The following is a 27383-nucleotide window of genomic DNA, read 5'->3' on the forward strand; positions in this document are numbered from 1 at the left end:
TGCCTCTAGAAAAAAAAGAAAGAGGTAACGATAAGAAATCAAAATTCGCCAGTGGAGGATAAGCGAGCGGTGAGCGCAAATCTTGGCGAAATTCTGGGCAAAACACTTTTTTTCTTGAAGCTACGCTTTTCGTCCGCCCTCTGATCTTCCTCGGTTCTTTCGCAAACGAACTCGAGAAATTGCCAGAAAATGGCCGACTCAGCCTCCAACATGGCTGTCGCCAAGGGCGATCATGAAGCCAAAATGAGACTCGCAGCAGCCGAGCAAACCTACGGACGAGGCAAAGGCGTTAATGCGAAGAGTGCGCGGGACAAGAAGCTGCGCGCAAATCTCAAGAGACAGGAATTCAAGCACAAGGAGGCTATTCTTCAAGCCAAGGATGCAGAGATTTTGCTCGAGCACACGGAAGGATTCCTCGAACCAGAAGGTGAACTTGAGCGGACATACAAAGTTCGCCAAGATGAGATTCGGGACAGCGTCGGAATCGAGACAGCAAAGAAGGGATTCGAATTGAAGCTTCCCGATATGGGCCCCTACCGCATGGACTACTCTCGGAACGGACGTGACCTGCTGTTGGCAGGGCGGAAGGGACATGTTGCGACAATGGATTGGCGCGAGGGCAAATTGGGCTGCGAGTTACAGTTGAACGAGACTGTGCGGGATGCCCGCTGGCTGCATAACAACCAGTTCTTCGCTGTGGCGCAGAAGAAGCACACTTATATCTACGACCACCAGGGAACTGAGATTCACTGTCTGAGCAAGCACCTAGAACCTCTCTTCCTGGAATTCCTGCCATATCATTTCCTTCTTGCAAGCGCTGTGAGTATTCTCGATTCTCTGATTCCATAGATTCCCCGCTAATCAGACCTTTGTATAGCAAATGAGCGGCCACCTCAAATACACAGATACCTCAACCGGCCAGACCGTCGCTGAGCTACCCACGCGGTTGGGTAAACCCACCGCTCTCGCACAGAACCCATGGAATGCCATCCTCCATGTCGGACACCAAAATGGAGCCGTGACCCTTTGGTCACCTAACTCTCAAACCCCTCTCGTAAAGGCACTCGTGCATCAGGGACCTGTCCGGTCACTGGCAATGGATCGCACAGGCCATTACATGGTATCTACAGGTCAGGACCAAAAAATGAATGTGTGGGATATCCGCATGTACCGCGAGGTGCATTCATACTCATGCTACCAACCCGGCGCATCTGTGGCTATCAGTGACCGCGGCCTGACCGCAGTGGGCTGGGGCACCCAAATGAGCGTATGGCGTGGTCTTTTCGACGCCGCGCAAGCCGACCAAGGCAAAGTGCAGAGCCCATACATGGCGTGGGGCGGAGACGGGCAGCGCATCGAGAACGTGCGCTGGTGCCCATACGAAGATATTCTTGGCGTAGGACACGACCAAGGATTCGCCAGCGTCCTCGTCCCCGGCGCCGGTGAGCCAAACTTCGACTCGCTCGAAGCCAACCCTTACGAGAACGTGCGACAGCGCCAGGAGCAGGAGGTCCACGCGCTGCTCACCAAGCTGCAGCCGGATATGATCTCGCTCGATCCCAACATCATTGGAAAGCTCGATACCGTCAACGACAAGAAGTATCAGGAGCAGCGCAACCCGGACCACAAGCCCGAAGATCACATGGAGAAGATCAAGAACCGGGGTCGTGGCCGCAACAGTGCTCTACGCAAGTACCTCCGCAAGAAGGGGGGCAAGAACGTCATCGACGAGAAGCGCGTCAAGGCCGAGACGTTGCGCAAGGAGTATGCTGCTCGCACAAAGGACAAGCTCAAGCAAGAGCGTCAGGATCTTGGGCCGGCTCTGTCCCGGTTCGCCAAATAAGATCACTGAGTTTGTTTCTTGCTTGTGTGACATCTTGTGGAGCAGTAGAGGAACATCCCCCTCTGCCCAAAACCACCCAGATACCCAGCCCACACGCGGCTTCTGTGACATATTGGAGATTTGGCGACAGCTGCATTCCAGGCGTTCTCGGGGAATATGTTTGTATTCGGACGGAAAAAGCAGTTAAATGTGTGTACCATCTATTTTCAACACATTGAATATATTGAACTTCATAACTATTTTAAACTTCCAATTCCACTTCGTATTCCCCGTTTCAAGTTTTCAAGGCTATATATCCAAAATCACAAGTTACCGGACCTAAACCTACCAGTCTAAATAGAACATCTACTCATCAAGACTCCCAGACCCCCTAACAGCCCCATCCTTCCACCTCTGCAAACTAACCTCATAAGCTCCACTGCCCTTCCAAGCACTAATAATCAAATTAACAATATGATCCATCCCCTTCCCATGCTTAACGACCGCAAACACCGTCGGTCCCCCTCCCTCATCTTCGCCGCATCTCTCTCCATGACAGCAAGATCTGCTCCAACAGCTTCAGCAAGATCAATCTTGTTCACAACAAGCAGATCAGACCCCGTGATTCCCGGTCCACCCTTACGAGGCACCTTATCACCACCCGCAACGTCAATCACGTAGATGATGAAATCCGCCAGCTCGCGCGAGTAGTTCGCAGCCAGGTTGTCACCCCCGGACTCGATCAGCAACAGGTCCGTCGTGAACTGCTTCTGTAGTTTCTGCAGCGCGAGCAGGTTCGCGCTGATGTCTTCGCGCACCGCGGCGTGCGGGCACCCGCCTGTTTCGATGGCGCGGATGCGTGACGGCGCCAGGGCTTTGTGGCGGGTTAGGAATTCGGCGTCTTCTCTGTTTTTTGGGGTAGGGTGGTTAATGTTGGTGAGGCATGGTAGGTATGAGTCTTGTTGTTTCAGGTGTGGGTGTGGGGTTGGTAGGTGGGGTTAGGGTATTCTCTCGTACCTTGTGAAGATATCGTTCGTCACTGCGGCGATATTATACTCGTCTCGAAGGGCGCGAGATAGCGCTAGCATCAGGGCTGTCTTGCCGGATCCTACGGGTCTATTTAGATCCAAGACTCACGTGTTAGTCACTGGCTATGCATATAGATGTGGTGATTTGCATGGATACGCATTGGCATAAAGCGGGCGAAATAGAGGTTGATTGCAGGATAGGGAATGGCAACATACCCACCGATACCAATAGTGAAGGCACGATCCTTCCAGTCTCGGCCTTCGATCAGGGGCATCTCGCGGTTGACGTAGGAGCCTGGGCCATCGAGGATATCGTGTGCATGGCCGTGGCCGTTGAAGGGGTCATCGTGGGAGTGGTCAATGCCGGCGTCGTGGGAGTGAGAGTGTGCCATTGTTAAGCTTCCAAGGTTGATAGATGTTAATACCAAGTCAGTTCAGGATTGTTTGGAGAAAAGCCAAGATGAGGGGCAGTTCTATCCTTTGGAAGGGTGTGGGGAACTGATATGATAAAATGCCGAGCCTTCGATATCATCGATTCGCCGATGCCGGGGTTTGCCAAGTTCGCCGCTCGGTTTGTATTTCAATAGAGGGATACTCTTCTGTAAATTTCCATTTGGGGATTTATGCTTGTTGGAATATTTAAGAAATATGCAAAGATGTCCGCGAGGGAGACATTTCAACAAGTAATGATGGAGGACTGACTGCATAAATAGAGCCCATACTTCAATATACCTTCAAGTATACAAACTACGATGCATCAATGAAGATTGAAAAGCATGTATTTATGGATTCGTCAAGCAGCGGCAGAGAGAGTATAAGCCCCGAGGGGGAAGAGATGTCAAGCCAAATGGACCATAGAACACCCCTATGCACGCAGACGTAGTTCCCAATGAAACGTAAGAGCCGGACGCCTATCATTCGCCAAACACGGATATCAATAGTTCTGCCTGTTCACAAGAAGAAGAAAATGAACAGACTGCCAAGGAAAAAGCGAGTAATGGGCAAAAGTCGTTAAATCCCAGACATTGATGGCAAAAGGATGAAAATGAAACCCGAACAGTAAAGAGATAGAAAACATGCAAGGCCAGGAAATAATCCCGAGCCAACAAGGAAACGCTGAAAGGAAGATAGAGTACATTAGGTCGGAGTTGAGCAGGATCGATGAGGCCTGACGCTACTTCCAAGCGAAGGAAGATGGGAGGGGCCTCAAGCACTGATTAAATCCCGTCGATTGTGAATTGAGTCGTCATGTGCCAAAAAGCAAGATAGATCTTTCAGGTAGATGAAAGACCTAGATGAGGAGTAAACAAACAAGAGCGGGCGCATGTCGCCCAGGTATCCAGTCGTACGCCGGTCCCGTACCGCCTGAGACGGCGAGGAAAATGAACGCAAGGGAAAGCAAAGCAAACTCCCAACATGATTAGGCGGCGGCACCCTTTTGTCGCTTCGGCACCCGAGGGCTAGCCTTTACTTTCGCTGAGCCCTGCTGCGGAGCACCGTTAGCTTCGACTCCACCACCGTCCTCGGATTCCATTTTGACGGTGCTCGCCCGGCGGCGTTTGTTGCCACCTACATTTGGACTGTTGTTCACGCCGGCTGGGGACGGATGCATTGGTGGTTGCATTCCGGGGGGACCGGCAAGGTTGCTTTGGGCTGGGCTCGGATGTGCTGAACCAGTCAGATGAGGCGAGCCTTGCTGCCCGGGGAGACCAAGATGAGCCATGGCAGGCGAGGCGAACTGTGATGGAGCGCCCATGCTATGTCCCCGAACATTTTGCATGGGTTGCATGCCTGGGTTCATACCGGGATTCATACCGGGATTCATGCCTGGGTGCATCGCGTGATTCATGCCCGGACTCATGCCCGGGTGCATCGCGTGATTTATGCCCGGACTCATGCCTGGGTGCATCGCCGGATTCATGCCTGGGTTCATGCCTGGATTCATACCCGGACTCATACCCGGATTCATGCCTGGATTCATGCCTGGATTCATGCCTGGATTCATACCCGGATTCATGTTCTGGTTCATGCCCTGGTTCATGCCCGGATTCATGCCTGGATTCATTCCTGGATTCATGCCTGGGTTCATGCCTGGATTCATGCCTGGATTCATGCCTGGATTCATGCCTGGGTTCATGCCCTGGTTCATGGGCATGGGAGTCGATACAAAGCCGGGATTGGGATTTTGTGATTGGAGGGTGCTGACAAGATTCCGTAAAGCGTCAGGAGGTGATAACTGCGGATTTGCCTGAGAAAACTGGAACAACATTTGCATCGCAGAAATGGTTTCAGCTACTTCCATGAATCCCATGACTGGAGTAGGCACGCCGTTGGCAGTCACTTTTGAATCTGGCACCAATGACGGCGTTTGCTTAGGCTGGGCACGTTTTGAGTTCTTTGTGACCTTCGGACTTTGCTTTTGGGAATCCGCCTCCATGGCCAACAACAACGACCGTGGAATGAACTCGTTGTGGCTGACGACATTAACATCGAGCATCTCAAGCTTGTTGTGCATATCGAAGTGCGCGCGCAGCGTGCCGTTGGTGAAAAGCTAAAGCGATAGATATTAGCAAGCTGAAAAGACAATGACCATGCGACAGGAGATGTACCTGGCACTCATTCTTGAACCAATAAATGAATGAACATTTTGGAGCTTCAACGTAATGCCCTCCATTGTGAGATTCCCGCTCGCGAGCACCTTCCACCACCATCTGAATTTGACTAATTCCGCTAGTGAATTGGGTCAAATAATAACGTGCCAGTGCGGGTGTCGCAATTTCGAATTGTTTAGATCCAATCGTGTTGTTCCAAACACCCTGCCTCAAGACACCTACAGGGGAGTAGAACCGCTCGACAAACGATTGCCAATATAGAAGATCCTGTGCTTCATTGCGGGATTGGAAGTTTCCCAAATGTTCGGCATAGGCATGAATGGTCAATATTGCGTTATTCTTCCTTTGCTGCTGCTGTTGTTGTTGCTGCATCATAAGAGCATTCTGGTGCTGCTGTGCCTTCATCTGAGCCTCCTGGGCCATCATCTGCTGATTCTGAGGACCCGGCTGATGGCCCTGGGAACTCTGAGAAGGCTGCGGCTGTGGCTGCGGGCCAGCCTGGCCCTGTTGACCCGGCTGTTGAGATTGTGGCAATTGCTGCGGTGGGGGATTAGGAGTTCCCTGGCCTTGGGGCAATCCCTGCGATTGTGGTGGTTGAGTGGATGGCGGCTGAGAAATTTGAGAGGGTTGCGGTGTGCCGCCTCCTTGCCCGCCATGCTGCGACTGTGGGGTGGCACTCTGTTCGTGCATATTCGGAGGTTGTGCTGATGTACGCTGCGGGGTATGCTGGCCTGACGGTCCATTATTTGCCTGTTGTTGAGCATATTGAGCCTGCTGAGCCTGCTGCGCCTGCTGTTGAGCCTGCTGCTGCGCCTGCTGCTGCGCCTGCTGGATAGCGAAAAATTGCTGCTGCTGTTGGAGACTTGGCGGCTGGCCATGTGGCATTTGCTGCTGAAGGTGCATCATATTAACGGGTCGCATTCCAGGGTTCGCTTGCATTGCAGCCATTTGCGCAGCATTAAGTCCTTGAGTACCATTAGGCATTGATACGGGAAGACCCTGTTGGTGTTGGTGTTGTTGTTGTTGCTGCTGTTGCTGCTGGTGCTGTTGTTGTTGCTGCTGCTGGTGCTGCTGTTGCTGGTGTTGCTGGTGCTGCTGCTGTTGCTGCTGCTGTTGTTGCTGCTGGTGCTGGAGCATCATTCGTTGCCGCATTAATTGTTGCTGTTGCTGTTGCTGGTGCTGATGTAATAAATGGGGATTATTCGCAACTATGCATGATCAGGACGTAAGTATGCGATCGAGAAAGACGGCTGGAAGAGACGCGGGTGTAGCGGGGGGAAGAAATCACCGCAGAGGGCAGGGACCGCGTGTTCCGTAACATTACATCTCGCACCCCATGCGTTAAGCAAATAGAAGATTGAATACTAACAATTTTGTTGGAATTGGGGGTTCTGAAGCATATGCGCCTGCGCGGGATTCAGGTGGGAGAGGGCATGAGCATTTGGGCCGGGGCCACCAGGACCAACTGCCCCAGCGCCCGGGGGCATGCCGCCCATCATCGGGCCCGCTTGGCTGACTTGAGGTCCTCCCGGCGCAGAGACGCCAGGATGCATTTGCTGTACCATTCCAGCGCCCGGGTGTCCATTTGGATGTTGCGCGGCCATTGGGTGACCGGGGGGAAACCCATGTTGCGGCATGCCTTGGTGGGCAGGAAACGGCTGCGTCATCATCATTGCTGAGCGACGAAGTCACCACAAATGGGGGACTTCAAAATGATCGCTCGCGATGGCGAAAATGTGGTGGGTGAAACGTGGCGTGGAGCGCGACTGGAGTGGGAAGACAACAAGGCCGCTTTTAGCGTTCGGGGATGGACCAAGACGTAGCGAGCGACTTGAACCGGTATTCAGCAGACGCGAGGTGCTGAAGTATCGATCGGGGCCAAGTCACTCACCCGCGCAATGAATCTGTTTTCCTTCTGAAACAAGTGAGCGGTCAGTGGGGAGTGATAAGAGAAGATGTCGGGGATGAAGGTTAAAAGCGACGGGGGCTAGGGGAGGCGTGGAGGGGCTGGGCTCTCCGAATAGTCAGAATATCTCAAAGAGGCACAACTCACAAGTGTTTTTGCTAAGGGATCTGGATATTAGGGGGCTAAAGGTGTTGCGAACGCCCAGGTTGGGAATTAAGGATGATCGCCCGGTGGGAGAGAGAGAACTGGAGACGGAGGATCCGGGTCCGTATGGTGGAGGATCTAACCGAGACGACAGCGCGATTAATCCAGAGAGAAACAGTGATAGAGGGAAAATAAGGGACTATAATGAGATCAGGAAATTGTATAGATCTTAAAGTATAAGCTCCATCTTTCAATCTTCATTTTTCCCTTTTTGAGGCTTTTTTCTTCTCCCTCCCCTGCTCTGAGTCCAATCACACGCTATCCCGAATGGGGATGGGTCACGTGGTGTCTTCGCGGCTTTTTCTTCACAACTTTTTTTTTTTCTCTTCTCTTCTTCTTCATCTTCTCCTTTGTCTTTCCTTCTTCTTTCCAATGCCATCTTTGAGGCATACAATCACTACTGTGAATTCCTATTGGCTTTGTGGTTCTCTACCTCAGGTTTCTGGAGCTCTCTTAATGTTGATTGCGCCTGACTCATGAGGATAGCATGATCCAATGCCAACAGTATCTTACGATACCTCAATCTCACCACTAACCTGATAGATCAGGTGTTAGCACCTTGTGCTTAACGTGAGTTTACATCCTTTCTCGTTCTTCCTGCATTTGCATTTCCTATCCGTTCAAGGATGACAAAACACTTTACTTCTTAACCCTCCAATTCGACAATGCGGAGATAATCCGGACCTCCCTTCCCGGTTGGTCTGCTACTTGCCAGTATATCTTGTCTGAGAACTCTTATTTTGCAATGCATCTTTATCATGTCTTGTTTTGAGCAATTAACTAATATTGTTCTCAGTCTAGATCGAAACATGAACCACGATGCATAGAAGGATATCGCCTGTTGTAATGGCGAATTGATCAAGTGACGAAAAATTTCTCGGATGTAAACTCACAGACCTGTTCTGAATGCGCAAAACCGTGTAGAGATTTCCGTTGCCTTCCTTCTGATGATCAATTCGCTATTACACCTGTGTGTTGTCTGGATATATAGTTGTGGAATACCCGAATGAAACTTTATTTTGACTTGAAGAATGTCTGTCTTGTAGTTTATAATAAGTTCACACCCAATCCTGAATGAACATGTACAAGTGTTATACCATACTATCAACTCAGTACTCCGTAAGCCATAACAATCGGGTGAAGATTCCTTCCGTTGTAGGGTTCTGCGAGGCCTCGGTTCTCCAAACCCTAGCAGGATACTCTCTTTTACGGGTCAAATATTACAGTAAATGTTGCGGGCGACAACCTGAAAGCTTAGACTGGCAAACCTAAAGTTTTGCGTTAACTAACTAGCTAATGGCCTAGATCTTACTTAGGTGTATAAGGAATGCTTCGCCGATCAACTAGGCCATGCAGATCGCAGCTCGCAGCTCGAATGTGTCAAGAAGCGTTTGTATAGACATTATATCTGTGACAATCTGAGGGTACGACTTTGCACTTATAGAGGAAGTCGCTCCTTCCTCGAACCTAAGCGAGAAATCACCATTTGCATGGTTTGCTGAAAGAGCCCGCAGAAAATGAAGGAGCAGAACTCGTAGACAGTTTCCCTTTCCCTTTCCCTCTCTGTACTTAGTATTGTGATGAAAAAGCACTCATTCTTTTGAATCGAACTGGCACGTAACAATATCTGTCACTTCTCTTCTCGCTCCTTGAAATCCCCTGTTCGTAGGCTATGACCTTGTACTTAAGGGCATATAGTGACTGCTCGACCAAGGCGTTCATTCAAACAAACTTATAGCTCAGTCTTCTCCCCTGGTGCTACCGTTCCCGGAGGACCGAGTTATCTGCACCCTGGTCACTCATAGACCATGGTTACATCGAGAGATTGGCGGCTCACTGCATCGTCGTTCAAGAACAGATCTTATAGCTCCTCAATCGTGATATCTGGTCGATCAGACTGACGATGCATATAGAACCTGAAATCGATAGGAGAGGGTACTTCCCTAGGATAGTATTGTTAGGGCAGGATAGGGCGCTACTATCTGCAGGAGGAATAGAAACCATTGGGAAACGGCCTATCGTCGTACGCGGAAGTCTTGAATAAATTGGCAACGTATGCCTGGATGCTCATTGGTATCTGCGGGCTGGAGCAAGACGATATGACGAGGGCCAGAATAAATGTTGCCAGTGAAATCACATCGGCTCGCTTGGTTCTGGCGCTTTCTAGGTTTTAGGGAGACACACCCGGGGCATTACAACACTGGCCATGTAATATCGCCCTGGGCTTATCCCTCAGCATTGATAGCGCTTGTTTTTCCTTCCGCGAGAATGTCGGGGGTTACGGAGTCAAGGATAATGAAACAATATAGATGTTTTCAATATCGATTGGTTGGCCAGAGGAAGAAAGAGACAAAGTAACTATGATAGGGGTTTGAACCTTCAATAAGTTTGTTAGAAATCCCGAATCCTGGCTTAGCCGCGTATGTGAGATCGAGCCGTACTCACAAAGGTTGCAAAATCATGTTGAGATATACATGAAATGTTTGAGGCTGTTCAGAGGTGAATGAGAGGTTATATAGTTTGACGTAGAGTGGTCTATACATAGAATATCGGGCATATGTCCTCATACCTCTATGGAAACAAGAAGTGATCAACAGAGCCAAGATAATTGCTGATGATGATCTAAATACTGCTATAATTTCTCTAAATAGCTTCATGGAGACAAAGGGACAAAGGCCTGAAAAGCAGGAATATTTCAAATGGGCAAAGTGAGATCTTACAGACTGCATGCCAGCAAGCAATACCTCAATGCATCAACATGTCAAAATGTCAATGTCATTTGATCTCTAGCTGTTGTGGTCAAGAAACCGAAGACTGATCATAAGTACCTTTTGTATGGGCTTCCCATACAAAAGGTACTTTTTCCATTAGTCGCGGTGGGGAACGCGCGGAGCGGGTATGAACCTTCAGTGATCCTCGACTGAAGAATCGTATGCCCGCGGATTGAAGACGTGCGCGTAATTTGAAATTTGAGCTCATAGTTCTTTTTGTATATGTCACTATACGTACCGGATATTCCCTGGCGGGTGGGGCTTTCCTATTTGAGCTGCCGCCGCTTTTGTGAGGGTGCTGGAGTCATCAAGTCAGCCCGACCAACAGGGGTTTCTTTGTTCCTGTCTCCCCGCTTGCCCGACTCGGGCTTATCCCGATGATCTTTTTGGCGATTCGTTTCGGCTGCTATCCTATTCCGGAAAAAAGACGAAACCACATTTTCAGCTCCCTTCTTCTTTGTTAAATAACGATGATGGTCATATGGTGGATTTAAGCCCAATATAGCAGTCGGCTGATGGAGTTAATCCCTAATTGGACGGTTATAGTACTGAATGTAGATCTGAACATATCCTTGCCCGATAAACGGTCTTAAGCAAAATCCGAAATAAAGTCCGAGGTTCGAACAGTCTTTCAGCTCTGGACCTATGTTCCAAGTCGTGCCAGTGCAAGTCACCCCATTACCACGCTCTCCCCCGCACCCTATATAATGCCCCACCAGATATACACCTTCTCCCCAGCATCCACTTGCAAAGTCAATCTACCAGCTATCCTCCATCATCACAATCACCATAATGGCCAATCCGCTCATTAGTAATCACCTTGGCAAGAACGGCAAGTACACTCAGGCCTTCTTGGAGCAGAATGGGCCGGGAGACGCTCGACCTACAGCTCTTGACATTCTCAAGGACAACGACCGGATCGATAGCATGAAGGACAAGGTGGGCATTGCTGCTGCTGAAAACCAGAACTGGAATTGACCATAACCAGGTCTTTCTTCTCACCGGGTCCTCTGGAGGAATTGGCATTGAAACTGGTCGTGCGCTCGCCGCAACTGGTGGTAAAGTGTATCTTGGCGTTCGTGATTTGGAGAAGGGAAAGCAAGCTCTGGAAGAGATACTTGAACCCGGTCGTGTGGAGCTGCTTGAGCTAGACATTGGCTCAATGGAAAGCGTCCGCACCGCGGCCAAGACCTTTCTGTCCAAGTCAACCCAGCTCAATGTCTTGGTCAACAATGCGGGGATCATGGCATGCCCAGAGGCGAAGACAGTGGATGGCTTCGAGTCGCAGCTTGCAATCAACTATCTCGGCCACTTCCTTCTCTACAAGCTACTCGAGCAGACGCTCTTGTCCAGTTCCACACCTGAGTTCCAATCCCGCGTCGTCAACGTCTCTTCCGCCGGCCATCACATGAGCTCTGTTGTGCTCGACAACATTAACCTTAAGGGTGAGTACGAGGAGTGGAAGGCATATGGCAATGCCAAGACAGCTTGTATTTGGATGACGAACGAGATCGAGCACCGATACGGTTCAAAGGGTCTGCACGGCCTCTCGTTGATGCCTGGTGGTATTGCGACAGGCCTACAGCGCCACGTCGACCCGGAAACGTTAAAGCAGTGGGGTTCAAGTGAGCCTGCGCAAAAGTATGGCAAGAGCTCAGCTCAGGGCGCTGCCACAACCATAACGGCTGCACTTGGTAAGGAATGGGAAGGCAAGGGTGGTGTCTATCTAGAGGATTGCCAGGAAGCTGGCCCGGTCCCCGAGGGTGGTACACTGGCGGTCGGTGTTGCGCCACACGCCTTCGATCCGGAGGGCGAGAAGAAGTTGTGGGATTTGTCTCTCAAGATGTTGAACTTGTCAGAGTAGGGTGCAGAGGGCACATCTATTGAGGACGTTTTTAGGTTGATGGGGGTTGGGAAAAGAGGTATTTACAGTGACGATCCGGGGAATTGGAAGATACATGAAGGGCAAGGTACAGCGCCTCGGAACTCCAAGACACGTGGCGCAGTAGTCAGGACCAGGACAATACCGCAATGAAGGGAGCAATCCACCAATATTGGCTACAGAGGCTTCGCCTAAGGCCTACTCGCCCCATGTGAGAAGTCTGGTTTGGTTAGGCCTTGGACCAGGCAGCTCAAATGGGGATCGGTATCCGAACGTGATATTGATTTCCGGGATTGCGATATCCTTCGGGGTGTTCGCCGTGATCAAGGGCGCCACTGAGCACTGTATTTAAGCCGGCCAATGACCGTATGAGCCAGCAAACGTCTTTTGTATTGGAATTTTGACCTGTATATTTAAATTGGTATAAGAGAGATTGTAATACGTTCGAACGCATGTGTGATACAATCTTGAGAAGGAGACGCTCTTTCAAGAGCAGGATCATTTCTTGTTTCATTCCAATGGATTTGCTGATAGAAAATGTAGAGATCCAGTGGCACGAAGGTCTTACGGGTGGTATTTGTAGACTCCTCGGTTTTTCTGGTTGCTCACATGCATCGTTTTGCACCAGCTCAGCCGTATCTGTCCGTGACAAGTGTTGAGAAACATTGGTGAGGATGTCTGCCCAAATGAGGCATGTTAGAACCACTCTGCCTCAACTAATTTCATGTTGAGCAAAAATCAAATGCAGGCTGGTAAGTCAACGAGCAACACTTTCTATGAGTACTTGCATGATTCAAAATAAACGGTTAAGAATAAACGGTTAAGAACAGAGTAAGAAGTGATGAGCGACAGAGTGCCCAATAACACTGAAAAATTCTCAAACATCCCGACTTTGCTCTAGAGTGAGTAACATTCTCTAATGATTTTTGGGTCTTCACATTTCGCGCGCTCGTAATTATAATATCTTGAGAACCGTGAGGAAAGAGAAGGGTATCGTTTTATAAAATTATAAACCTATTTTTCGCTAACCGAAAGAACCGGGGTAGTTCCGCGCTTTTTAAGAAGAAGATTCGCTATTTCTCGTACTATAGAGGGCCGGGGAGCTGATCCACGAGAATCCATAGAGAGAATCCATTTTTGAAGAGATTCCTCTTCAATTGCAGTCAATTTAGAAGAGTTGGCGTGTGTAGTACTTCGTTGAGAATAGCCAGAGAGGCGGTCGCGTAAAGTTGTACGCAGGATACTAAAAGTACGCGCAGTAAGAGTAATAGAGCTAATATCTCTGTTTCGAAGAGCCTGGATAGCTAATAAAAGCCTACCCTCTTGCTGTTCTAATTTTCTAGCGGATTGAGAGCGAATTGGTGGCATGGTGGGTAGTTGAACTAACTAGGTGCTAATTCATGGACGCGTTTTGGGTAGGGTGGGGCTCGCTTACAGTGGCGGCTCGCTTACCGATTACGTTACTCAGTAAGCGCTCAGTGTATGCTTAGTAATGTACAAATAATGCTCAGGGTATGCTCAGTGATCACTCAGGTCTTGCTCAGTGAACGCTCAGGGCATGCTCAGTGAACGCTCAGGTCTTACTCAGTGAACGCTCAGGGTATGCTCAGTGAACGCTTAGGTCTTGCTCAGTGAACGCTCAGGGTATGCTCAGTGAACGCTCAGGGTATGCTCAGTGAGTACTCAGACTGAGTTTAGTAAACGCACAGACCTGCTCACTTTGCAGCCTGAAAATAAAGGCTGATAAAAAATAAATAAATCACGTGACAAGTTGATCATTTATTGGCCATCTATTCCGTGATGCTAGCGCCAGCAACTAAAAACCCATCTAAAATTGACCCTCTTTTTGTTGACTGCCCTGCCTCAACTCATTCGCCAACATGGCCTCCAGAAGATGATGACATGTGAAAATAGATGGCTTTTGCTTTTTTCCCAATCCCGGCTATGGCCAGGATGAATTTTATGAGCATTTAATATCCTGTCGAGCTATAAATACAGCGAGATCCCCCATGGATAGTGAAGTATCTAAAAATTCATAAGAGGTTCACAGCTCACTATCTTTCATTCTTTTTCTACCCCATTCCCGCGTATTCCACGTCCATTGCCAATCTCAAACTATGGATTTACAGCGTCAGACTTGCGATGTAGCAAGGGAACGACGTCGTGCGCGACGTAAAGAGACTAGATTCCAGCTGGAAGCCCACCAAGAGGATGATGCCATACGTGATAAGCATATACGTACCGACGAGTCCAGGGCCCTTCACCAGAAGTACGTCGAGCTTTGGATCGAGTGAGTGGCCACGTAATGCTTGCCCCGATTCCGTGTTTATTGACTTCTTAGGTTCCTTCTTGAAACTAGACGAGTGTCTGATGGCTACGTGCTAGAAAAGGGATGCCCGGCCCCTGACATTACTCAGATCAAAGGATTTATTCGGTGGTATACGTATTCTACCAAAGGGCGTCTTAGCCTAGATGGAAGGCCCACGGTGATCACTACTTTGGTATGCGCCGAGAGATTTTTCGGTGGTTTTGAGATAGCTATAGGAAATATGATAGCTATAGAGGATCGTTCGGAGACATACGGGGTTAGTATAGTCCGTTTTGCGAAGGCGTTTGATGTCGAGGCTAACCTTATCACAGTAGATTAGAGGAACTCTGACCACGGAGAAGGTCATTATGAAAAAGGAAAAAGATAAGTTCAATTTTACTAAGACAGATTATATTAATACCGTATCTTTACTCTAGACGGTTGACGATCCTATCTTTATCTATAGACTAACGAAAGTTTTCCTCTTATTTGCCCTATAGCTTTATCTTTTTACTAGTGTAAGAGTGTGATCCCAGAGGCCCTTTACTGTAACTAAATTAGCATCATTGGTCCCTGTGCATGTCCGTACGGGATATGCCAAGACCCGAACCTGCATTTCCGGGTGCTATGGGCACCCGTACTTGATGGTATTTAGACACCAGTATTCCCAACATAATAGAAACCATGCGATACTTCACGAATCTCACTACGTCCCGTAAGGAGGCAGCTAAAGTGATATATCATAAAACTTAATATAGTATCGAATCCTTCTCTATTAATTGGCTATAATAAGTACGTTTTAGTGGGTAAAACCTATAAAACCCACCGAAACCCACCGAAACCCGCGAAAACCTATAGAGCAAGTCGCAATACCAACTATAACCTACAAGACTAAATAAATAAAGGAGTTTTAGCCTTAATTATACTGATTTCTAGAGAAATCAGTCTTTAAGGTGTGTATTTATATATAAATCACTATATTTATCCTACATTCTACACCACAACGGTAATTGACGGTAAATCGGCCGCCGAAAAAGGCTACCTTAGACGCCGGTTTAAGCTCCTTTTTTTACCAAAATCTTAGTCATCCCAACATCACGTGTGCAGGATTTACTTTTGATCACTGAGCACAGTGCTTCGGTGCTCAGTGAGTGAGCACTCAGGGTTGCTCAGTGATCCTTAGGACAGTGTGACGGAAGAAGAAGGATGGCGCCCATTAGGAGTGCAGTGCCAGATCCACTGTACCCCCTTGATCCAAACGAGCGCGTGAACGGCAGCCGACGGGTTGGATAGTTGCGCAAGAGGTAGCGACTCCGTTGATACGAGGGAGCCGTGGAGGGAGAGATAGTGGGAAGGGGAAAGGGCCCCTCGCCCTCATCGAGCGGTGATGGGGCCATGACATTCGAGGGCGACCAATTAGAAACTCGTATTTTGAGCTTCAAGAAACGGTCGTCCAGTGGGCTGGCAACCACTTTTCTAGCTGTCGGCAGGCCTGACAGCACTCCCGCATAGCAGCCTATATTTAGAGCCAGCTACATCGGCAAATGAATTCATCATCATCATCATCATCATCATCATCGCCGGAGTGGTCCACGGGTGGTGACATCGGACTTTTTCTGAAACTCCGCGGACTTTCAACGCCAATTTCCATCTCCATATCCCCATGGCTCCAGCATTCAGGGGGGGGGAGGGAAAGCAATACAAAATGAATTTAATCCAGATGGTTTATAAAATTGGATCAATTCCTGTTTTCTCATCTCCTCCACCAACCTCACATCAATCTATATCTCCTAGCACATCATGTCGTCTACCGACGGAGGATCCACCACTCCCACCTTGATGAGCAAACCTCACGACAAAGAGGAAATCATCTCGAGCCCAGGGGCCGCCGAGAAGGCTCAGCCGGAAACTGAGCCGACCACTTTCTCCTCCACCTTCCAAGAGGCTGTCTTTATTCTCATCATTGGCTTGTCGCAACTATTCTCCGTCGGCGGTCTGGGCAATGCCGCCTACTCAATGGAACAGATCGGTACCTCTCTCGGCACAAACAGCAATGGACAGATGTCATGGTTCCTAGCCTCCTATTCCCTCTGCGGTGGTGTCTTCGTCCTAGTCACCGGCAGCCTGGGTGATCACTTCGGCCACAAATACGTATTCCTCTTCGGCTGGATCTGGATGGCCATCTGGTCACTGGTCTGCGGCTTCGCCCACGACGTCGTTCTATTCGACATCGCCCGCGGCATGATGGGAATTGGCAATGGCGCACTAGTCCCCAACTCCTTCGCGCTGCTGGCGCGTGCGTTCCCACCTCTGTCGGTCAAGAAGAACATCGCCTTCGCCTTCCTGGGCTTCTGCGCTCCCTCGGGCTACATCTTCGGTGGTCTGATCGGAGCCGCCTTCGGCGAGAAAGTCACCTGGCGATGGGGATTCTGGTTCTGGGCCATCGGCTGCCTCGTTCTCAGTTTAGCGACTTTCGTCATTGTTCCTCACCGAATCGGCTCCCCGATTCCGGGACTAAGTCTCCGCCAGTTCGACTACATCGGTAGCTTGCTCGGCGTGTCAGCCCTGATCCTGTTCTCCTTTGCCTGGAACCAGGCTTCGGTCGTCGGCTGGCAAGAGCCCTACACTTACGCCCTGTTCATTGTCAGCGTCTTCCTACTCGTCGGATTCGTCCTCTCCCAGTCCCGAGTCTCTGCACCCATCCTACCCAATTCCCTCTGGGGGCGCCCTGGCTTCGCACCCGTGGTCACTGCCATGGCCTTCGGTTGGATGTCCTTCGGAATCTTCCTCTACTACACCACCGTCTACATTCTCACTATCCATAAAACTCAGCCGCTTGCCGCAGTGGCTCAAATGGTTCCCCTGGTCATTGGTGGCATGTTTGCTACGACGGCTGTTGGACTCTTCGTCGCCGAGACGCCTATCCAGTACATCTTCGGCGTGTCCATGTTCTCCTTTTTCATCGGCAACCTGCTTATGAGTTTCGTCAACTACTCGAACGTATACTGGGCCTTCATCTTCCCTGCTTGTCTGTTTGTTGTTGGTGGGCCTGACTTGTCGTTTGCCTCGTCCGGAATTCTCATTTCCAACGCCGTCCTCCCTGAGGAGCAAGGTGTTGCGGGATCCTTTATCTCAACGGTTGTGCAGTACTCCATCTCCATTGGTCTCGGTATCGCCGCTACTGTTGAGTCTCATGTCAATGAGGGAGGACAGAACCCTATTCGCGGCTACCGCGGTGCCTTCTGGTTGGGAATTGGATTCGCGGCTGTGGGATTCTTTGTTGTAATTTTCTTTGTTCGCGACCACAGGTTTGAGTCGAAGGCGAAGGACCAGTCCGGCCCTGAGGCCATTTCCGAGACGGCGGATCTTTGAAGTGATTTGTGATATACTGATTGTGGTTTTGTTTCTTTCACTCCTGTTGGCCGGTATTAACCAGCTCAACGTAAATAATAGATACGTTGGCAGAAATGGTATATTTGAACAGATTTTTTCGGAGATGATAATTTGGTAATCGAAAATAAATGGACTATCTTCACTCGAGTAGATGCTAGGCAATTTACCTAGTCTTCGCCCTTTCTGTGGTCTCCTATTTGGCTGGTATAGTGAGAAGAAAGACCCTTGCGTCGTCCGCTGCCCGTTCTATGAGAATCTGTCGGATAAAAATGGGTCTTACATTACTAGTTCACTCGACTTTTACAGCACCCACTTGCTGACTGATAGATAACTAGTTAACGAGGATACCTAACTAGTTAGTTGCTTGTTGGGGCATTCCACTGCTTAAATAAGCCCGCAGTTGGTTAAATATTCGCAGCATTAGACAGTCTATGAGAGTACACTCAACATATGTTATCGAACCTACCATTGGTCCTTTCGTATACTAGCGCGTACCGCTTCTCTTGGAATCGACAGAATCTAACGAACTGAAGGAGTGTTAAATTACCACTAGCACCCTTTCGGGTATGATTATTCAGCATGTACTCGATCCGCCGCCTATTTGTACGGTAATCACAGGAAACTCGACCTTTTCTTCAACCAGACATCAATTCAACATTCTGTCTACTGGCCATGCTCGGTACTAGCCCGTACAGATTCCTTCTGACTTGACAGAATCCTTTACGCCGTGGCACATCGATATCGTGTTTTGTAGAGTGACTCAACCTCTGGAAATTCGAATTCCCCACCAAGCTCAAAGAGGAGTAGGCTCAGCCGGAGTATTGTTGGTCTTGCAAGCCCTAGAAACAATCAGTCTCACTTGTAATCGTTCATCTAATTCTATCGGATGTCAAATTATGAGGAGTTTATAAGAAAAGAAGAAGTAAAATTTCATCCTATAATGTCTCCGTATATTTTCATGTCATCTAATAGCAAAACGAACAAAAATAAATAAAAATAAAACAGTCACGACAATGTACAATCTAGTTGACGTGCACACGCCAGTGCTCACGGTGACCCTCAGTGAATGCTGTGCGAGTGTGGTGGGTGGTAGCGTTATCGTTGAAGACGAAGTCACCAGCCTTCCACTGGTGACGGTATACGACCCGGTGATCGTACAGCAGAGCCGTAAGCTTCTCGCATAGCGCGTCGCTCTCAGCCTCAGACCAGCCAACGACCTGCACGATAGTCGGCTTGCTGCTTCCAGCGATGCACTTGGATTCGGGCCAGGGCTCGTGGATGCGGAAAGTATCGGCACCGGTCTCCGGGTGGGCGACGATGAAGGGCAGGTGCAAATCATGGCCGCCGAAGGCATCGTTGGCTTCTGTGAAAGTCTTCCATTTCAGCGAGCGCAGTTCCTCAAGAGAAATGGTGTCGGGCCCGAGGAGCGGCAGGAGGTTGCGCGACGACGCAAAGAGCGTGAGACCACCCTCGGACTGCGAGGCCGCGCGGTTACGGAACATCTGGAAGAGAGGCGGCGTGGAGATCCATTCGCCGGTCTTCTCATTCTGGACCATCTTGAACACACCATCGTAGTGGAAGGGCATAGCCTCGCGCGTGAGCACGTTGTTCATGTTGATGTCTGCATTCTCGCGAACCTCGAGGATATCACCAAACGGCCACTGCTGGATCTCACCAAGCTGACGCGCCTTCTCGCGGAACACTTCCTTCTCGATTTCCATTGTGAATCCACGCAGGAGAAGAGGTGCAGAGGATAGAGCAAGACGTCGGACACGCTTCATATCGACGTCCTCGAACTTGAAGGGCCCGTGTCCTTCCTTTGGACAGACCTGCATACCGCAGGGGAAAAGCGGTTCAAAGTCGACCTCCATGCCTGGCCAATTGAAGAGGTCGCATTTGGCACGCAGCAACCATGGGTGGCCTGCAGCGTTGTTGACCACCTCAAATTCGGTCAGATCGACGGTGGATGCGTCGACCACGCGCAGGCTGGCGTCGGGAAGCAGTGTCAAGGCCCCATGCCACGGGGTGATGAAATCAGGGTTACTCGCAGGGGGGAACAGGTCAACAGTGATTTTGCCAACGTTGTTGGACTCATGGATTGACAGGCGGATGGCGGATGGCACAGCCGATGCCAGCAGAGTGAAGTAGGCCTAGATCTGTTAGCCCGGTCGGATCACCGGAGGAGAGGTGACAGTTACCTTGCCTCGCTGGAGCATAGCATTCTTCAAGGCGGTGGGATTGTTGCTCTCCGGGAGAGCCGTGTCGTAGTGTCGGCTCGTCGCTTGCCGATTATCATCCTCGGCCGAGGGGACGTGGGAGATTGAGTGGTCGAGGTGGTTGCGGGTCTTGGTTACAAAGTCGGAGTATTCCTCAAGGGTCTGGGCCTCCTGTGGCACAATGCCGGCCAAGGCCCCAGGGCGGGTGAATTCCAGATGGCGAAGGCCCAGAGATGCAGCGAGCTTTTGCAGCTCTTGGTGATAAGCGAAAGCGTCACTGTCGGCGATGTTCAGAATATCTCAATCAAGGTTAGCCTTACGCATCGAAGAAAAATGAAGACGAATGCTTACCGCCATATACTGATGCATCCGACACAATCACAACGGTGGCACCGCCCTCGTAGATTTCGGCAATAGAGTCGGCGAATCCATTGAGCGTCTGCAAGGCGATCTCTTCGGCCTTGTCTGGAAGAGGGCCTAGTGTCTTGCGCTTGTTTCTTCCCTCGGCTGGAGCCTTGAAGGGGAAAGCTGGAAGGATGAAACGGACAGCCTCCTTGTTGGAGACAATGTCTCCGATCTGCTTCTCGAGCGTGGGGACGAACTTGGAGAAGCGATCGGGGACGGTGGCGGAGCGGTGGCGGTATGCAGCAATGAGGAAGACAATTTGTGAGACCTTAGTCTCGATGTCGGATAGAGGCTTTCCGGCGTAAGGCATGTTGCGTTTTGAATTGATATTGATCCGATTACTACCAAGATGCTCTGGTCTGGTTTGAGTCCATCTTGTCGCGGGACAAGTGATCTAATATATCATTGTCTTGAAAGACTGGCATCCAGTATTGTCCGGATGCCAACCCTTCCGAATTGATGCCCTCCGACCATGATCTGGTGAGACTGCAAGATGGATGGAAGCAGCACGCGGATTCCGCGGATCTCTCCCCAGACGGGTTCCATGCCAGCGCGTCCACGTCCACGGACGGTGTCGATGAGAATATCTCATCATGCATCGGACTCCGGATACGATAGAGAGCCATTTATCTGATTTGTAGATCGTTCCAGTTTTGTCGAAGAAGGCTCTCTTCTTTCTTCGGCGTCTTCTTGTCCCCGGTCGGGGGACCGACGCACAGGACTGGTCTCATTCCGCTGGAGTCAGCACAGAGTCTGATTCAACGCTCTCGATGCTGTCCATGCTTTATGTATGTGCTCTTCATTCAACATATATGAATGTTGTAGCCACCATGGTATTCAAGAGGAACAGTCAAAGAGGGCCCATTTAGAAGGGGGACGCATTCCCGTCTCATGTGATCAGACACCTTCATTATCTGGGCATGTACTCATTGATCTAGAGAGATATCTGTGAAAGTATTCTAAGGATATTCCTTTCACCAGTATAACAAATGTAAATAAATCATATCAACCTCCGAGTACCAAGACGGCGATCACGGGAGTTGGACGATTCCGCGATTCCGCCCCCACTTGACGTTGGGGGCCGAGCCGAAGGGGTTTAGTACGTCGATGCAGGGGGATGTCCAACTTGCCTTCTTACATCCTACTCGACATGGATGTTGCCCACCCCCGCAAGAAGCTCACCCTCTCCTGTTCGCGATGTCGCGCCTCCAAACTAAAATGCGATCGCAAGGAGCCTTGTGTGAGTGTGCCTAAAATCTTATGGAATTGCGAACTCATTGTTTCTAGTTGGAATGCGTGAAGCGCGACTGCGCCCACCTATGTACCAAGGGTGAGCGTCAACCGAGAGCCAAGCGGACCAAAACCCAACGTACAGAACAAAATCGCAGCCAAGTGACGCCGGAGGAAGAGGAAGAACCGGAGGTCGAAGAAACGGCGCAGATCTTGGAGCATTTCGTGGATGTCATTCCTATCCCCACCGAATCAGCGGACGTGGCCCCTGACATCCCCAATCGATACTGGGTGACCCAGGATCCGCAGAGGCACGACCAAAAGTTTGCCTTGATCCGAGATGTGGTTCACGCCCTGCCAGAATGGAATATCATCCAACTCCTCTACGAGGTCTTTGTCACGCGTTGCCAGGGACCACTGGGAAATGTGGTGCACACCCCAAGCTTCATGAAGCAAGCCGATCAATTGCGTCACTGCTTAAGTATGGCTTCCCCCAACGCGGCCATCACCAGTACGCTATCTCTGGACTCTCTTGCTGGTTTGCTTCTCGCGGTGCCGCTCTCCTCCAAACCCACTGGGTCTAGCGTCGGCTGACTGTTTCCACGCAGCTCGTGCTTGGACTCGCCTTTTATCCAACCCCGTCCCTTTTGGGTGTCCAACTCACCCCGTTGACTTTCCGCGTGGAGCAACTGCGTGCCTCGGATGAGCCTGCAGCGACATGGCGGTCCCTCAGCGTGCGTTGTCTCCAGGGAGGTATTTCCCTCTTTTGTGGCTCTATCTCCAGCTTACAGGCGGCCATCATGCTTCTGTTGGATACAAAAGAGACCTCGTTGGGGCTTGATGCCGTCTTAGTTACCGCCATTTCGGGTGCGCGCAAACTTGGATTGCATCGCTTGGGCAATGCCATTTTGGATGCCTCGCCTTCCTTAGATTATGGCTCTGCGACCGCTGAACCACCTCACATTCGCACCGAGATTGCGATTCGGATTTGGTAGGCACCCCAAATACCCGTATTTTTTCACTTAGGGCGAAGCGCTAATCATTCGGGACCACTAGGTGGGCTCTTGTCATAAGAGACTGGTCGCGCGGACAAGCTCTTGGCTACTATACCATCCGCCCCTCACAATTTAATACCCGGATGCCATTGCACCTCAAAGATGACGATCTGCTCAGGGCACATGGCAAGATTCCCGAGCGCCCTCGGTCTGAATTTACCATGCTGTCCTATACGGTACACGCGTTGGAGTTGTCCAGCATTGTGCGGGAATCAATTGATCTCGGGGACGCCGCAAACGAAGCTGCCCAGCGGCGCCAGCACCTCAATCGAAAGTACGAAAAATATGTGGCAAGTTTGCCGTCTTACTTTAGATTGGGAAGCACCGTCGGACTCACAGCCATGGGTCCCATGGCCGCCATCCCAGTCCAACGATTCATGTTGCATCAACAGCTGTGGAGTCTCCTCCTCCGCCTGCATCGCTCTACTCTCTCTTCTCCCATGGGACGCGCATCCTGCCAGCAGCTGGCTCATAACATTATCAACACGCAAGCCCAGATCCAAGCCCGCTGCACAGTTTGTGGCTCACTATCCACCAACGAAACGCAACTCTTCAACGCGACCGTTGTGCTGGTCTTGGGGCTGCTGTTTGATTCTCCGTCGACCGAGGCCGAGCGCTCGAGTGCCCAACTCGGTCGCTTAATGACGCGAGACCATATTCGGGAGGCCATTGAACTGTTGCGTACCAAAATTTCGCCTGAGGGATCCTCCGGGGACGCTATACCCCAAGAGCCGCTCCAAAGCTCGGTGTCGCGCAGTGTTGTGGCCCTCGAGGCACTGATGAAGTTGGAAGAGGATTCAGGTGACGGTGTCAACCGCCATGCGGGATCAAACCAGAAGCGTCCCCTCTACCGCCAGGTGGTGGAGATTCTGAAGACCTTGAATGGTCCAACCACTCCCGCCGATTTACCCGTTCCAAGATTATCGACCCCTGGGGACACCTCTTTGACTCTCTCCATTCCTGTCGCGGACGGCTTCCCCGATCTAGATGTAATGCCCATTCTGTCCAATGGCCTGAGTCCTAATATGTGGGACTTCTTGGACTTCCAGCTACCGGAAGATGTAGGCAAAGAGAAGTTCTTGCCTATGGCCGGAGACGTTTACGGGGCAATGGGTGTTACCCACGCTTTGTATCCAAGCCAAAGCAATAGCCTCTCGGGGACGCGCTTGACCCATGAATCCCCGTCGTCTATGGGGAGTGAACCCACGTTGGACCCCGCGACGACCCCTTCGAGCGCTGACGCCTTTGCGGCTGCTAACTTTTACGAAGTCATGGGAAATGGGGGCCTTCCGCCCTGGTGAGACATTGGCTGACCGGTTGCACTTGGACTATATGCCCAGGTGTACAGTATGTGTGTGACATCATTTACCCCGACCCATCGCTGAATGATATACAGGCTACCACAACTATATATATCCTTGTATGTACATGTAGAGCGTACCACTTCCTGAAGTTTTAGAGCCTTGTCAAGGCTTGTCGTAGCCTCATTGCCATTCTCAACGTTAGGCTGCCCTTATGGCGCGATTGTGATGGGTTCTTTCTTCAAGAGCCAGAGTAGAAAAGCAAAACAAAAACAAAAAAGGACAGAACGCGAAAAGAAGCAATGAAAGATACGCAAGAGATTTGAAGGATATTCCGCAGAATGCCAGACCTCTTGGAGCCTTTTCTCTCGAATTGATTTCCGAGCCCAAATCTGAAACACGCTAATCTAGATACGGCATGGTGGTGGATCCCTCAGTTCCCAGAATAGATATTGTATTTTACATGACGCCGGTGGGACCTGGACTGGTGTATTTTACAGGAAACTGTTGTACACATGCTACCTCTGCGCCCCTCTTCCTTCCTGTCCATCCCTAGCAACATGCTTCATCACCATATATTACTCCTCAGCGTCGCCCAATGTTGGGCCTAGCAATATGGCTCCGAGACTTCCCCCGCAAAGCTGTATCTCATCCGTGATATGATAGAGATCACTCAGCACTCTAGCGCCACTGCAGCCTTCTATTGGATGTCAAACGAGTGTAGGCGAAGGCTGCGTGTGACGGAGAGGCCAAGACACTAGGGAAGTGGAAGAAGAATATTGCCCAGATTGTTGGGAGAGAGTGTAGTGGGTAAAGCTCGCGAAGCTTTCCAGATGGAGACTCTCTGTGTCATTGATTCATCCACATCCACGCTTCTTCCAATCTGTAGTTCCAAAGGCTGTTTTTTTTTCCCTTTGCTACTTGTATACAATACCCCCCTACTTAGGGTAGGCTCAATGGCCTTGCAGCACTACTTACAAGAATCTACCAATCTGATCGCAGCATAAGATAGAATCAAAACATCATTCATCAATAAATTCCTATATACATCCTCCCAAGAGGGGATTGAATACCACCCTCTAAGAGCCATCGCTAGTAGGCAAATCCACAAATGGATCATCAGCGGGATCCGAGTGCCACCGGTACTCCAGCCCGAAAGCCGTCATACGCGTAAACTTCAAAGCCTTTTCTCGGCTGTAGCCCGGGATAGGCGTCGCATCCCCGCGGAGACCGACCTTCTGCGTCTCCGGGTGGGCCTGACGATCTTCAGGCGCCACGTACGTATTCGCGATAAACGCAAATCCTGCGTCAATTCCAGCCGTCACGCCAGATGAGGTCAGGAATTTCCCATCATGGACCCAGCGGGCGCGCTTTTGCCACTTTACGCCGGGGTCTGGAGATTACGAATGTTATTAGTCTGGTTTTACGAGAACGCAAGCTGATTGCATGACAGTATTGGAAATTGACGTACGCTTGGGAGTGACTTCGTCATAAAGACGCTTGTTGGTGGTCGCCTGGCGACCGTCCAGACGGCCCGTGGCGGCGAGGAGAATTGATCCGGTACACACGGTGAAGACGTTGGGGGCCCGATCGACCAGCTGACCGATTTGCTGGAGTAGTATCGGGTCCCAGACCAGCGGCATCATGCCGAAGCCGCCTGGGATGAAGAGGGTGTCGAAGGAGTGGTCTTCGCGCAGGGCTTCGGCCAGGGAGATGGTTCCCACGATGCCCATGCCATTTTTGATGGAGGTTTCAATGCCTTGGGGTGAGGCGAAGTGGTGGAGGTTGACGAATTCCAATTTGTAGTAGTCACTCCGGGGAACAATTGCGCCAAGGGGACCGAAGAGATCGAGAGCCTCAACTTCGCTGTATACTAGCGATAATATACGGTGATGGGTGGGCATTTTGCTTTCTGATTTGTTGGACTTCGGTTAATATGAAGAAAGAGGATGGAGAGGCTAAGAGTTGAATCTCACGCCAGATGAGCCTCCAGGTACTTATAGTCCCCAGGCTGTAACGCAGGCATGCCTGACTCAGATGCGAAACTCCATGGAGTTTTGGCGGAGTTTCGACCATCCGGGGACTCGGATTCTCAAGTTCCTCAGCGTTACCCCGGTCCAGTTATCCGCGGAAGAAAATCCTACACGATACACACCAAGCTAAAGTGAACCTCCGAGCGGTTCGGTCCGATCCCTGCTCATTGTTACGTACGCCCTTTATTTATACTCTCCAATTTCCTTTTTCTCCAGACCAGATACTTTTGCTCCGTGGATTGAAAGAACTGAAAGACCAAACAAACAACTCCAAAATGCCGACCAAGTATGGATCACCTACAGTGGGCAGAGACGTCGATACCCAATGGGTCCAATGGCTCGCCAGACGCAAAACCCCAATTGCTTCACCACCATCTTCGTCGACCCCGGTGCCAATGCCATCAGCCACCCTTTATGACTCGGGTCCTCTGCACTCCCGCACTACCGGCACCAGCTACTTTGCTCTACTCTCCGCTGCCCAAGGCCAGCAGCAACCACGTCGCCAGGGCAGGCCGCAGACACCGTCTCCATCAATGGACTCCTCCTGGGGGACCTGGCTCTTCGACCGGGGGCCACGAGGATCCAAGCGGCCAACAAGTGCAGGAGTCAATCCGCAGATGCAAACCACTTCAATCGAACCGCAATTAACATCCACGGCTCCCGCATTCGCGGTCTCAAGCCTTGACCCCCTCCACTTCCCTTTGACTACCCCGCTTATGGACTCGGAGTCTATTCCCGGAGTTTCGGATGAGGCGTTGGGTGAATTTGACTTGGGCTTGGACTTGGATTTGACGGGGCAAGGTGCTGAATTGCTTACTTGGTTGGATGAAGAGTATTCATTTACGATGGAGACGCCCGTGTGTTCTGGGAAGCGCGGTCTTGATTCTCCGCGGGAATTGTCGGTCAGTAAGAAGCAGATAGTGGATTGTCGGTCGGATCTTGGTAGGGCTCCGAAAGGAATATATGGATGCGAATATAGGCCTTATTCGAATATCTAAGTCTCGTATTCGCGCGAATAAGCCCATTATTCATATTCGCATTCCATTCTATTCATTTTATTCAAATCCCGCGCATTAATAATTCTTCCGTTACTCCGGTTTGGGTATTACCGAAATACCGATTTGACCAGGGGTTTAACGTAATTTTCAGAGGGATTGTCATTACGGCCTTGCCCAAGCAGGAAAAGATCAATTACCATGCAAACTGTCTCTTTTACA

At 50.4% G+C, this 27383-nt stretch overlaps 10 protein-coding genes across 10 annotated transcripts; 5 read left to right on the forward strand and 5 right to left on the reverse strand.

Annotated features, from left to right (window-relative positions):
• Positions 1-189: 189 nt before the first annotated feature.
• Positions 190-1843, forward strand: N7518_004969 (WDR46/Utp7 family protein; the record flags this gene model as incomplete). Its single annotated transcript, XM_057185896.1, has 2 exons — positions 190-819; positions 878-1843. 2 exons carry the CDS (start codon positions 190-192, stop codon positions 1841-1843), a joined length of 1596 nt encoding a protein of 531 aa, XP_057042666.1.
• A 345-nt stretch (positions 1844-2188) lies between these two features.
• N7518_004970 (urease accessory protein UreG) lies at positions 2189-3274 on the reverse strand (the record flags this gene model as incomplete). Its single annotated transcript, XM_057185897.1, is given in 4 exon segments — positions 2189-2276; positions 2294-2728; positions 2840-2938; positions 3067-3274. 4 exon segments carry the CDS (start codon positions 3240-3242, stop codon positions 2189-2191), a joined length of 798 nt encoding a protein of 265 aa, XP_057042667.1. The 5' UTR covers positions 3243-3274.
• A 996-nt stretch (positions 3275-4270) lies between these two features.
• Positions 4271-6446, reverse strand: N7518_004971 (uncharacterized protein; the record flags this gene model as incomplete). Its single annotated transcript, XM_057185898.1, has 2 exons — positions 4271-5401; positions 5460-6446. The coding sequence occupies 2 exons, from the start codon at positions 6444-6446 to the stop codon at positions 4271-4273; spliced, it is 2118 nt and encodes a 705-aa protein (XP_057042668.1).
• Positions 6447-6826: 380 nt separating this feature from the next.
• N7518_004972 (uncharacterized protein) lies at positions 6827-7135 on the reverse strand (the record flags this gene model as incomplete). Its single annotated transcript, XM_057185899.1, has 1 exon — positions 6827-7135. The coding sequence occupies one exon, from the start codon at positions 7133-7135 to the stop codon at positions 6827-6829; it is 309 nt and encodes a 102-aa protein (XP_057042669.1).
• Positions 7136-11059: 3924 nt separating this feature from the next.
• Positions 11060-12577, forward strand: N7518_004973 (uncharacterized protein; the record flags this gene model as incomplete). The annotated part of the gene is made up of 3 exons (XM_057185900.1): positions 11060-11282; positions 11332-12203; positions 12385-12577. The coding sequence occupies exons 1-3, from the start codon at positions 11136-11138 to the stop codon at positions 12575-12577; spliced, it is 1212 nt and encodes a 403-aa protein (XP_057042670.1). The 5' UTR covers positions 11060-11135.
• A 3756-nt stretch (positions 12578-16333) lies between these two features.
• On the forward strand, positions 16334-17905 carry N7518_004974 (uncharacterized protein; the record flags this gene model as incomplete). The annotated part of the gene is made up of 1 exon (XM_057185901.1): positions 16334-17905. One exon carries the CDS (start codon positions 16334-16336, stop codon positions 17903-17905), a length of 1572 nt encoding a protein of 523 aa, XP_057042671.1.
• A 1043-nt stretch (positions 17906-18948) lies between these two features.
• On the reverse strand, positions 18949-20857 carry N7518_004975 (isocyanide synthase family protein; the record flags this gene model as incomplete). Its single annotated transcript, XM_057185902.1, has 3 exons — positions 18949-20076; positions 20125-20441; positions 20494-20857. The coding sequence occupies 3 exons, from the start codon at positions 20855-20857 to the stop codon at positions 18949-18951; spliced, it is 1809 nt and encodes a 602-aa protein (XP_057042672.1).
• Positions 20858-21697: 840 nt separating this feature from the next.
• On the forward strand, positions 21698-24133 carry N7518_004976 (putative C6 transcription factor; the record flags this gene model as incomplete). The annotated part of the gene is made up of 4 exons (XM_057185903.1): positions 21698-21787; positions 21835-22329; positions 22386-22768; positions 22834-24133. 4 exons carry the CDS (start codon positions 21698-21700, stop codon positions 24131-24133), a joined length of 2268 nt encoding a protein of 755 aa, XP_057042673.1.
• Positions 24134-25212: 1079 nt separating this feature from the next.
• N7518_004977 (uncharacterized protein) lies at positions 25213-26037 on the reverse strand (the record flags this gene model as incomplete). The annotated part of the gene is made up of 2 exons (XM_057185904.1): positions 25213-25526; positions 25605-26037. 2 exons carry the CDS (start codon positions 26035-26037, stop codon positions 25213-25215), a joined length of 747 nt encoding a protein of 248 aa, XP_057042674.1.
• A 404-nt stretch (positions 26038-26441) lies between these two features.
• On the forward strand, positions 26442-27164 carry N7518_004978 (uncharacterized protein; the record flags this gene model as incomplete). Its single annotated transcript, XM_057185905.1, has 1 exon — positions 26442-27164. The coding sequence occupies one exon, from the start codon at positions 26442-26444 to the stop codon at positions 27162-27164; it is 723 nt and encodes a 240-aa protein (XP_057042675.1).
• Between the last annotated feature and the right edge of the window lie 219 nt (positions 27165-27383).

This window comes from Penicillium psychrosexuale, assembly GCF_028828465.1.
Source record: "Penicillium psychrosexuale strain IBT 29551 chromosome Unknown utg000003l, whole genome shotgun sequence".
NCBI lineage: Eukaryota > Fungi > Ascomycota > Eurotiomycetes > Eurotiales > Aspergillaceae > Penicillium > Penicillium psychrosexuale.